This window comes from Pan troglodytes, chromosome 18, assembly GCF_028858775.2.
Source record: "Pan troglodytes isolate AG18354 chromosome 18, NHGRI_mPanTro3-v2.0_pri, whole genome shotgun sequence".
NCBI lineage: Eukaryota > Metazoa > Chordata > Mammalia > Primates > Hominidae > Pan > Pan troglodytes.
The window spans coordinates 70,506,204-70,519,071 of NC_072416.2; the positions used below are offsets into that span (position 1 = coordinate 70,506,204).

General features: G+C 40.2%; 1 protein-coding gene across 25 annotated transcripts in view; it reads left to right on the plus strand.

The window, feature by feature from the left end:
* PMFBP1 (polyamine modulated factor 1 binding protein 1) overlaps positions 1–12,868 on the plus strand; it is a 109,300-nt gene that overhangs the window by 79,672 nt on the left and 16,760 nt on the right. For all 25 annotated transcript variants that reach the window (XR_010152419.1, XR_010152417.1, XR_010152418.1 and 22 more), the window contains 4 exons: positions 8,169–8,339; positions 9,353–9,463; positions 11,931–12,057; positions 12,145–12,302. Coding sequence is in view for 22 of the 25 variants with exons in the window: in XM_063797363.1 (XP_063653433.1) it covers positions 8,169–8,339; positions 9,353–9,463; positions 11,931–12,057; positions 12,145–12,302 (567 nt within the window). In the remaining 3 variants the exon portion in view is untranslated. The remainder of the gene's footprint in view (positions 1–8,168; positions 8,340–9,352; positions 9,464–11,930; positions 12,058–12,144; positions 12,303–12,868) is intronic.

Sequence of the window (12,868 nt, forward strand, 5' to 3'; positions counted from 1 at the left end):
ATAAGCATATTGGTCATATGGATTTCTGTTTTATGAATTACTTGTTAACACATTTTTTACTGGGTTTTTAGTCTTTTTTTCTATTGGTGTACAGGAGCTTCTTAATATATTACAGGCAATAATGCTTCATTACATATGTGGCAAATATTTTCTCCCAGTCTGTAACTTTTCATTTTACTTTATTAGTGGTATTTTTCACCATACAAAATATTTTAATTTTTTTTTTATTTTTTATTATTATACTTTAAGTTCTGGGGTACATGTGCACAACGTGCAGGTTTGTTACATAGGTAAACATGTGCCATGTTGGTTTGCTGCACCTATCAACTTGTCATTTACATTAGGTATTTCTCCTAATGCTATCCCTCCTCCAGCCCCCCACCCCCCGACAGGCCCCCGTGTGTGATGTTCCCTGCCCTGTATCCATGTGTTCTCATTGTTCAACTCCCACTTACGAGTGAGAACATGCGGTGTTTGGTTTTCTCTTCTTGTTGTTACTTTGCTGAAAATGATGGTTTCCAGTTTCATCCAGGTACCTGCAAAGGACATGAACTCATCCTTTTTTATGGCTGCATAGTATTCCATGGTGTGTATGTGCCACATTTTCTTTATCCGGTCTACACTGCTGGGCATTTGGGTTGGTTCCAAGACTTTGCTATTGTGAACAGTGTGGCAGTAAACATATGTGTGCCTGTGTCTTTATAATAGAATTACTTATAATCCTTTGGGTATATACCCAGTAATGGAATTGCTGGGTCAAATGGCATTTCTAGTTCTAGATCCTTGAGGAATCACCACACTGTCTTCCACAATGATTGAACTAATTTACACTCCCACCAACAGTGTAAAAGTGTTCCTATTTCTCTACATCCTCTCCAGTATCTGTTGTTTTCTGACTTTTTAATGATCACCATTCTAACTGGCATGAGATGGTATCTCATTGTGGTTTTGACTTGCACTTCTCTAATGACCGGTGATGATGAGCTTTTTTTCATATCTTTCTTGGCTGCATAAATGTCTTCTTTTGAGAAGTGTCTGTTCATATTCTTTGCCCATTTTTTGATGGGGTTGTTTTTTTCTTGTAAATTTGTTTAAGTTCTTTGTAGATTCTGGATATTAGCCCTTTGTCAGATGGATAGATTGCAAACATTTTCTCCCAATCCGTAGGTTGCCTGTTCACTCCTCTGATAGTTTCTTTTGCTGTGCAGAAGCTCTTTAGTTTAATGAGATCCCATTTGTCTATTTTGGCTTTAGTTGCCATTGCTATTGGTGTTTTAGTCATGAAGTCTTTGCCCGTGCCTATGTCCTAAATGGTATTGCCTAGGTTTTCTTCTAGGGTTTATATGGTTTTAGGTCTTACATTTAAGTCTTTAATCCATCTTGAGTTAATTTTTGTATAAGGTGTAAGGAAGGGATCCAGTTTCAGCTTTCTGCATATGGCTAGCCAGTTTTCCCAGCACCATTTATTAAATAGGGAATCCTTTCCCCGTTGGTTGTTTTTGTCAGGTTTGTCAAAGATTAGAGGGTTGTAGATGTGTGGTGTTATTTCTGAGGCCTCTGTTCTGTTCCATTGGTCTATATCTCTGTTTTCGTACCAGTACCATGCTGTTTTGGTTACTGTAGCCTTGTAATATAGTTTGAAGTCAGGCAGCATGATGCCTCCAGCTTTGTTCTTTTTGCTTAGGATTGTCTTGGCTATGGGGGCTCTTTTTTGGTTCCATATAAAATTTAAAATAGTTTTTTCCAATTCTGTGAAGAAACTCAGTGGTAGCTTTATGGGGATAGCATTGAATCTGTAAAGTACTTTGGGCAGCATGGCCATTTTCATGATATTGATTCTTCCTATCCATGAGCATGGAATGTTCTTCCATTTGTTTGTGTCATCTTTTATTTCCTTAACAGTGGTTTGTAGTTCTCCTTGAAGAGGTCCTTCACATCCCTTGTAAGTTGGATTCCTAGGTATTTTATTCTCTTTATAGCAATTGTGAATGGGAGTTCACTCATGATTTGGCTCTCTGTTTGTCTGTTAATGATGTATAGGAATGCTTGTGATTTTTGCACATTGATTTTGTATCCTGAGACTTTGCTGAAGTTGTTTATCAGCTTAAGGAGATTTTGGGCTGAGACAATGGGGTTTTCTAAATATACCATCATGTCATCTGCAAACAGAGACAATTTGACTTCCTCTTTTCCTAATTGTATACCCTTTATTTCTTTCTCTTGCGTGATTGCCCTGGCCAGAACTTCCAATACTATACGAATAGGAGTGGTGAGAGAGGGCATCCTTGTCTTGTGCTGGGTTTCAAAGGGAATGCTTCCAGTTTTTGCCCTTTCAGTATGATATTGGCTATGGGTTTGTCATAAATAGCTCTTATTATTTTGAGATACGTCCCATCAATACCTAGTTTATTGAGAGATTTTAGCATGAAGCGCTGTTGAATTTTGTCGAAGGCCTTTTCTGCATCTATTGAGATAATCATGTGGTTTTTGTCATTGGTTCTGTTTATGTGATGGATTACGTTTATTGATTTGCGTGTGTTGAACCACCCTTGCATCCCAAAGATGAAGCCGACTTGGTCATGGTAGATAAGCTTTTTGATGTGCTGCTGGATTCGGTTTACCAGTATTTTATTGAGGATTTTCGCATCAATGTTCATCAGGGATATTGGTCTAAAATTCTCTCTTTTTGTTGTGTCTCCGTTTTGGTATCAGGATGATGCTGGCCTTTTAAAATGAGTTAGGGAGGATTCCCTCTTTTCCTATTGATTGGAATAGTTTCAGAAGGAATGGTACTAACTCCTCTTTGTACCTCTTGTAGAATTCAGTTGTGAATTCGTCTGGTCCTGAACTTTTTTGGTTGACAGGCTATTAATTATTGCCTCAATTTCATAACCTGTTATTGGTCTATTCAGAGATTCAACTTCTTCCTGGTTTAGTTTTGGGAGGGTGTATGTGTCGAGGAATTTATCCATTTCTTCTAGATTTTCTAGTTTATTTGCATAGAGGTGTTTATAGTATTCTCTGATGGTAGTTTGTATTTCTGTGGAATCAGTGGTGATGTCCCCCTTATCATTTTTTATTGCATCTATTTGATTCTTCTCTCTTTTCTTCTTTATTAGTCTGGCTAGCAGTCTATCTATTTTGTTGATCTTCTCAAAAATCCAGCTCCTGGATTCATTGATTTTTTGAAGGTTTTTTTGTGTCTCTATCTCCTTCAGTTCACTCTGATCTTAGTTATTTCTTGTCTTCTGCTAGCTTTTGAATTTGTTTGCTCTTACTTCTCTAGTTCTTTTAATTGTGATGTTAGGGTGTCAACTTCAGATCTTTCTTGCTTTCTCTTGTGGAATTTAGTGCTATAAATTTCCCTCTACACACTGCTTTAAATGTGTCCCAGAGATTCCGGTATGCTGTGTCTTTGTTCTCATTGGTTTCAAAGAACATCTTTATTTCTGCCTTCATTTCATTACTTACCCAGTAGTCATTCAGGAGCAGGTTGTTCAGTTTCCATGCAGTTGTGCGGTTTTGAATGAGTTTCTTAATCCTGAGTTCTAATTTGATTTCACTGTGGTCTGAGAGACAGTTTGTTGTGATTTCTATTCTTTTACATTTGCTGAGGAGTGTTTTACTTCCAATTATGTGATCAATTTTAGAATAAGTGCGATGTGGTGCTGAGAAGAATGTATATTCTGTTGATTTGGGGTGGAGAGTTCTGTAGATGTCTATTAGGTCCGCTTGGTGCAGAGCTGAGTTCAAGTCCTGGATGTCCTTGTTAATTTTCTGTCTCGTTGATCTGTCTAATATTGATAGTGGAGTGTTAAAGTCTCCCACTATTATTGTGTGGGAGTCTAAGTCTCCTTGTAGGTCTCTAAGAACTTGCTTTATGAATCTGGGTGCTCCTCTATTGGGTGCATATATATTTAGGATAGTTAGCTCTTCTTGTTGCATTGATCCCTTTACCATTATGTAATGCCAGAAGATTTTAATGTTTATGGAGTTGGATCTGTCAGTCCTTTATAAATTCTAGGTTTTATGTCTTGCTTAGAAAGGCCTTCACTACCTTCAGGATTATAAAAGTTTATTGTATATTTTCTTTAGCACTTTTATAATTTTGCATTTTTATGTTTTTATCTTTAGTCCATCTGGAATATATATTTTATATGTATAATGACATAAGGCTCGAATTTTATTATTTAAATGAATATCCAGTGGCCTCAAAACCATTTATTGAATATCCCAAGCCTTCCACACTGGTTCAGGTACCAGCTCACAGACCGATTCTTCTGTACACGGGACCTTCTCTGGACTCTGTATTCTTTTTATCTTTCTGCCGGTTCGTGTGCCAGTGTCAGAGTTTTTTAGTGACTTTAACTGGTAGCTTGTTTTCATAGATCCTGTTAGGACAGGTCCTCCTTCACTCTTCTACACTTTCTGTTTTTTCTTGGCCATTTTTTTATTTCTTCTCTTAATGAAATTTAGATTTATGTTGACTGACTTTCAAATTATGTACTAATTTGGGGGAAATTAGCATGCCCTATGGAATATGACATATTTTTACTTTTATGCAAGTTTTCTTGTGTGTCCTTCAGTAAGATTTTGTACTTTTCTCTGTAGATCTCACGTATTTCTTGCTATGTTTATTCCTGGACATATTTCAGTTGTTATTGGTTTTATAAATGGGATCTTTTATACATTTAATTTTATTAATTTTTTTTTTTGAGATGGAGTTTCGCTCTTGTTGCCCAGGCTGGAGTGCAGTGGTGCAATCTCGGCTGACTGCAACATCCGCCTCCCAGGTTCAAGCGATTCTCCTGCCTCAGCCTCCCGAGTAGCTGGGATTACAGGCATGCGCCACCAGGCCTGGCTAATTTTGTACTTTTAGTAGAGACGGGTGTTTCTCCATGTTGGTCAGGCTGGCCTCGAACTCCTGACCTCAGGTGATCTGCCTACCTTGGCCTCCCAAAGTGCTGGGATTACAGGCATGAGCCACCACGCCCGGCCAATTTTTTTTGTTTCTGAGATGGAGTCTCACTCTGTCACCCAGTCCAGAGTGCAGTGAGGCAATCTCTGCTCACTGCAACCTCCGCCTCCTGGGTTCAAGCAATTCTTCTGCCTCAGCCTTCCAGGTAGCTGGGACTACAGGCACGTGCCACCACAGACAGCTAATTTTTGTTATTTTTGCAGAGACAGGGTTTCACCATGTTGGCCAGGCTGGTCTTGAACTCCTGACCTCAAGTGATCTGCCCACCTCAGCCTCCCAAAGTGCTGGGATTACAGGTGCGAGCCACCACGCCCGGCCTAATTGTATTATTACTGTTGTATAGGAAAACTTCTCTCTTATCCTGCCACCTTACTGAGCTCTCTTACCAGATTTTCACTTGACTGTCTTGGATTTTCCTAAATTGCTTTCCCTTTCAAAATTTACACAACTTATTTTCCACCTTATCATACTGACCAGCATCTCTAGAGCAAAGTGGAATGGTAGCCTCTTTGCCTTGCTCCTCATTTTAAAGGAAGTAATTCTAGTATTTCACTATTAAATATAATGCCTGTTCTTGGCTTCTTTTCAATATCCTTTCTCAAATTGTAAGTATGACTGTCTATATTTAGCTTATCAAGAATTGTTATTAGGAATGAATGTTGAATTTTATCAGATGTTTTTATTAGCATCTATCCATCAATGAAGCAGATTACATGAATAGATTTTCATATATAGAACAATCTTTATGTTCCTGGAATAAACCCTATTTGATCATAATATATTATTAATAATTTTAATGAACTTTACTAAATTTGTTAAAAGTTAATTTTTTTCATCTATTTTCAGAAATGAGATTAATTTGATGGCCTAAATTTTGTGCTTTCCTTGCATATTGGTGTCTGCATTATGCCGTCCTAATATAATGAGCTGGAAAGCTTTTCACCTTCTTTTAAATCTCTGCCACTGTGTATATATAGGAAGTATCTATTTCTTAAATATTACAAATAAACCCAACTGTTTCTCATTACTGTGCTCGGCAGTCCCTTCACCTCTTCTGCATTCTTGGAGTTTTCCTTTTGCTGTAAATAATTCCTTCTTAATTCTTTCAGAAACAATTGTGGGTGGCACAATTTCTCAATATTTCCATGTCTGAGCAAGGTTTATTTTGTCATCATCCTTGAATGCTAGTTTGGCTGGATATACAAACTTTCAAAAGCATCTTCCCTTAAGTCTTCAAAGATACTGCTGCATTTCTTTGTACCACCTTGTACCACAGTATTAGAGATGCATTGTTAGATGTCAGTGTGTTTCTCATTTTTCATAGTTTACCTATTTTATCTCTTTGAACACTGGAGGTTTTTAGGCTTGGGGTGTTAAGCCATTCAACACTTCACTAACCCTTTTAGTCTGAAGATCTACATTTTTCTTCACTTCAGAAAATATTTCTCCTATTCCTTCTAAATTAGTTTCCATTTTTCATCCCATAGTATTAAGAAGATATGTAGATATCTTCTTCCTTGTTAGCTTTTCTGTTATGTTTTCCAGTCATTTGCCCCTGTAGACTCTGCATTATCTACATGAACATTATTTACAGTCAATTTTAGATTTCTGCCTGGCCTTCCTGCAGCTTGCTCACAGAAGGCTTTCATGCTCACTGAACATGAAGTATTCCTAACTTTGCCTGAAAAAGCCCAGTTAGAGAGACAAGTTTAATGGGGAAAGGATCTACCATCCAAACTAGAACGCTTTGCTTTTTTTTTTTTTTTCACGATGTATATCAATTTACCCCCTTATGATTGTGAACCAATAAGAGGGCAGTAACCTTCGTGCATGATTTCAAACGGTCTAGGGAAAGACATTTAAAACAAGCATGGTTCAAGGAAAATAGCCATACTCATGTTGATGACAGTGTTAGGTGTTAATTTCTTTGAAGGACAATAGTACAATATCCAATTTTAAATATGATCTGGGAGTCCTACTTCTATGAATTTAATGTACACAATTACCAGAATAAATACTCAAAGATTTATGTACAAAAGTATTCATTTCAGCTTTGTTTCAGAAAAAAAAATATGGAAACAACCTATATTCTCATCAGTAGGAAACCAGATCAACACATTTAAAAGCAATTTAAAAGAACAAGATAGAAGCACATGTACTAGCATTGATAAATCTCTAACACATCTTGCTGAGTAAAAAAACATTTTTTATGTTTTAAAAAGCCAACATAATTTATATTGTACAGATTCATTTATATTATGTAAATATAGTATAAAGTTCTAGAATATGCACAGACTGTCATCTCTGGAAAGTAGAGAGATAATGAAATTAGAAGTGATGGTCGAAGAAAAATTCAGATCTGCCTGTAGTGTTACAATGTTTTAGAGAGACAATATAAATATAATTACTTGTGTAATTTGAAATTAATTTTAAAAGAGGAGTAAGATAGATCAACAAGTAACAATATGAAAACTATCTTAAATAAATTGTCAAATGAAAACACAATGTTTAAATACTGTATAAGACACTCATTTGTCCGCCAGATGTGGTAGCTCATGCCTGTAATCCCACCACTTTGGGAGACTGAGGCGGGTGAATCACCTGAGGTTAGCAGTTTGAGACCTGCCTGGCCAACGTGGCGAAACCCTGTCTCTACTAAAAATACAAAAAAATTAGCCCGGCATGGTGGCACATGCCTGTAATTCTAGCTATTTGGGAGGCTGAGGCAGGAGAATCGCTTGAACCTGGAAGGCGGAGGTTGCAGTGAGCCAGGATAGTGCCACTGCACTCCAGCCTGGGCGACAGAGTGAGACTCCATCTCAAAAAAAAAAAAAAAAAAAAAAAGACTCATTTGTGTAAGAAAAAAAGTGATTTTTATGCAAATATGCATAAAATATTCCTGAATGATATCCAAAAAGCTGGTAACATGGATTGTCATCAAAAAGGACACCTGAGTCATAGTTAGGATGGAGGAAGACTTATCTTTCAGTGTCTTCTCTTGTGAACCATTTGGACTTTTTAACATGTATATGCACTAGTTAATATTTTTTGTTTTGTTAAGGAAACCATGATTTCCATATATGAACATATACCTTTAGAATATAGGTCTACAGATTTTCCATGCTCATGGAATTCTGAAGTAACTCACAAACTATAAGCAAAATCAACCCATTATTTTTAAATCTCTCAGGAGCCTGAGAACAAGGGTGATCATTCAAAGGTACGGATATACACTTCTCCTTGCATGATTCAAGAGCATCAGGAGACCCAGAAACGACTGTCTGAAGTCTGGCAAAAGGTCTCTCAACAGGATGATCTCATTCAAGAACTTCGAAATAAGCTGGCCAGCAGTAACGCTTTGGTAAGTGTCTTCTTCTAGAACATGTCTCTGGGAGACCCTCAATCAAGACATGGGGAGAGAAAGGAGGGAAAAAGAGTCACCTAAATTAATCTTTTTCGCCAAGAATCCTCAAATGTCTGATATATACTTGCCCCCCCACTTTGTTCATATTCTCCATGGTAATGCTTCTTCCCACCCACATAGTGTGAGATTCTAAAGAATCTTAAAATCTCTCACACAACAACCTAAATGCCCATCAGTGGGGAAATGGTTAAAGAGATTAAGAGAAATAATTGAAGAGATATCCCTACTGTGGAATAATATGCAACCAGTAAAAAGGACTAAGCACATCTGTAAGAGCTGCATGGAAGGCGCTTTGTGACTTATTGTCAAGAATAAGTTGCAGAATTCCATGTATAGTTCAGTCCAACTTTTGTTTTATCTCTAATGATAATACTAATATATAAGTACAAACTGAATTTTCAATACTGTCCTCTCCCTTAGTGGAAGTGAGGGAAGGGAGAATAAGTGAAGAGGGGGTTTCACTTTTCCATGCTCAGGTCTTATTTGAATTATTTTCAACAAATTCAAAAAAGCATAAAATTAAAACCAAAATTTCATGTTTTTTATTTTTCAAAAAAAAAATTACACACACAATTACACACTCCATAAGGAACTTCCTTCTTTAACTTTCAAACTTTGTATCCTGTCCTCTGATAGATTAGGTATATCTCTCCATCACAGCCCCTGAAGAACCTTCTTCTGCCTCATCAAATGGACCAAACAGAGGTTTAGGAGAGAGTGCAAGGGTGGGCATTGATGAACTTGAGACAGATCACATACGCCTTAGAGAACCTTGATGTAAGATGGGGAGCTTAATTCCTTCTCCCTACCTACCCCACAGGGAATGCCTGATGAATTGTATAATTCTGCAACAAACTTATGCTGCAGAAAGGAACACTCTGAAATAATAGTCATGGTAACAAGCACGTTCCATTGATCATCCAGCATAACTGATCTAAGCTTATTTGCAGGTTCTGGAGCGTGAAGAGGCTTTGATAAAACTACAAGCCGATTTTGCTTCCTGTACAGCCACCCACAGATACCCTCCTAGCTCCTCAGAAGAGTGTGAAGACATCAAAAAGGTGGGAGAAATTTGCTGATCTGTGCCTACTGGGATCGGGCTGAGCTGGGTTTGATTCTGGGCTTTCCTACTTATTTTTTATTTTTATATGACAATTTATATTTTATTTTATATCTGTTTGAGCTTGGTTGGCCCTGCCACAAGGATACTGTGTATAATGTATGCCAAACCCAAAAGACAGGCAGCATTCAATTTTGGAACTGCACCTGTCTCTTAACCCACTTCTAACAGTACACCTAAACAAGACAATACTTCTGTTGCCTTGCTACATTCAAAAGGACCATCTAGCCTCCTCGTGTCTGGCTGGAGTTGAAAAGTACTAATTTAGGAAAGATTATTAATCCAAATTTATTCCCCCTGCTTTTTTTTTTTTTTTTTGAGAACTCTGTGTTTGCAAAATTCAAAGCAGTATCAAAAGTTGATTCTAATAATAGGTAAGCAGTTAAACCATGTAAACAAATAGCAAGAATTGAGTGGCCAGGTGTGGTGGCTCATGCCAGTAACCCCAGAACTTTGGGAGGCCAAGGTGAGCAGATCACTTGAGGTCAGGAGTTAGAGACCCACCTGGCCAACTTGGTGAAACTCCATCTCTACTAAAAATACGAAAATTAGCCAAGTGTGGTGGTGCGTACCTGTAGTCCCAGCTACTAAGGAGGCTGAGGCAGGAGAATCACTTCAACCCAGGAGGTCGAGGTTGCAGTGATCTGAGATCACACCACTGCACTCCAGCCTGGGCCACAGAATGAGACTCCATCTCAAATAAAATAAATAAATAAATAAAAGTTGATGAACCAGGAGTTAAAACATGGCCAGGTGTCCTCTTAGGTGAGGTCCTGTTAAGTCAGCCATGACTGAACTTGGTACCTGGCAAAGCCAGCCACAGGAGGCCATGCTGGGCAGGTGCTGGCATGCCTGCATGCCCCAAGACTGATGCCGAAATGGGGGCGAAGTGGGGTGGCAGAGGGAGTAAACAACACATGTCAGCTCCCCAAGGGGTTCTCTAGTCGGGGAGGAGGAGATGCTCCTCTTTCCAGGACTTTCCAATCCCAGAAAGTTGGTTGAACAAGGGATCAATATGGAACTTTGTAGTTCTTCCTTGGACATCTGTCAATATTTATTTTAAAGATCAGTTCCATGTTATTCACATCCTGACCTAGAGCAAAAATCTCATAAGACTCCATTTTTTTAGTGATACAAACTTCCCCAAGAAGCAGAATACACTTTCCCCCACCGCATTATGTTTCCTTTCCAAAGCCCTCACACTCCCTGGGGCTCCATTAGGAACGAGAGACCCGCGCCAGCTTTTTCCAGCAGGCCTCTCCTCCCCTCGGCCAGTGTGGCACAGTGTGGGGCTTTGAGTCCCTGCAGTGCCCACTCCTGGGTCCTGCAGTGGCTGCCCTGAATCTCTCCAGCTGTCACCTCCTGGCTTCCTGCTGCTGCCCTCCCTCCTAGCAGCTCTGAAATCACACAAATAACTCTCCCCAATATCCCTGATGCCCAGGCAACGAATTGCTCCTCCCCAGCCACATGCTCCTGCCTTCTCTTGGTGAGGAAGGCATCCCCTCTCCTTCAGGGTAGAGGCCAATGGTCTTGCAGAAGGACCCCAAGCCCCAGGTGATGTGACCACCCAGCTCCTCACCTCGTCTCCTCCAGCTCTCCCCATTGCCTGCTCCGTGCCAGCCGCACTTGCCTCCTCCATGTTCCCACCACAGGCGTTGTCTCTGGCTAGTCTCCCCACCTGAAAGCTCACCTCCAGCAAGTCTCAGCTGAGAGGCCACCTTCACAGGGAGGCCAGCCCATCCCCCTACTTAAAATTGCAACATGCGCCTCCCCCGCCCATGCCCCTCCATTCCCCTTCACTCTTCTGTTTCCCCCATAGCACTTATCCACTGTTAACATTTTCTATAAGTCACTACTTATTATGCTCTTCATCTCACCCCACTAGGTCAGCTCTATGGGGACAAGGATTTGTCTGTGTCTTTTGCTCCACATTATTTGCTTTGAAAATATTAATGGAGCCATGCCCAGCACCCAGGACAGTGCTGGGCACACAGTAGATTCTCCATAAACAACTGTCTGTCTCAGGGAGGAAGGGATACAGGGATGGCTGCTTTTATGTGTATTCCGTGTGAGCCTGAGAAGTCTGCAATATCCTTTTGTTTTATTCTCTTTTTTAAAAAAAATTCATTGGGAGACAATGGACAAATTATAAAATTCACCATTGGTTTTTAGTATATTCACAAGGTTGGGCAATCATCACCACTACCTAATTCCAGAACATTTGTGTCACCCCAGAAGAAACCCTGTACCCATTAGCAGTCACTCCGCACACCCATCCCCTGGCCCCCAGCAACCATTACTCTGCTACTGTGTCCCTACTTACTGTTGACTGTGGATGCTGGGCATTTTAGAAAGCACTCTCCATTGTCTCTCATCTCCTCATCCTGCCCTGTTCTTCCATCTGCCAGATACTGAAGCACTTGCAGGAGCAGAAAGACAGCCAGTGCCTGCATGTGGAGGAGTACCAGAACCTGGTGAAGGATCTGCGCATGGAACTAGAGGCTGTGTCGGAACAGAAGAAAAACATCATGAAGGGTAAACTGGGGCTGCAGGCTGTGTCAGGGGAGCCAGAAGGAAGCCTAACTCTCCCCTGAGCATAGACTCTGTCCCGCCCCATGGTAGACATGATGAAGCTGGAGCTGGACCTGCACGGAATGCGGGAGGAGACATCTGCCCACATTGAGAGGAAGGATAAGGACATCACCATCCTGCAGTGCCGGCTGCAGGAGCTACAGCTGGAGTTCACCGAGACCCAAAAGCTCACTTTGAAGAAAGACAAGGTAAAGTGAGGAACTCTGGTTGGGGTTCCCAATGGGGCAGGTGTGAGGCCATGTCCTGGCATTAACCGGTTCTGCCTTCACCCACCATTATTGCTTTGGGAGCCTCAACACAAGCACAGTGAGATGGTGGCTCTTCAGGCCCAGACTCAATTCTAAGCACTTCTTTGGTGTTTCTCATCATACATAATAAATGAATCTGATTATGCAGGGACCAAAACAGAGGCACTGACTTTTCCCAAGCCCTGCAAGGTAGCAAGAGCATTTGGGACACACTTACTTGCATTGTTCCCTTATACTCTTTTTATGCTTGATAGTGGAAGGAAATGATATAAAATAACAGGTAGCCTTACTAAGAATTTCAAGTGAATTTCACTTTTAAAATTACAAATATCTGCCTGGGCATGGTGGCTCAAGCCTGTAATCCCAGCAATTTAAGAGGCCGAGGTGGGGAGATCTCTTGAGCCCAGGAGTTTGAGACCAGCCTGGGTAACATGATGAAACCCCGTCTCTACAAAAAATACAAAAATTATCTGGGCATGGTGGTGTGCGCCTGTAGTCCCAGCTAC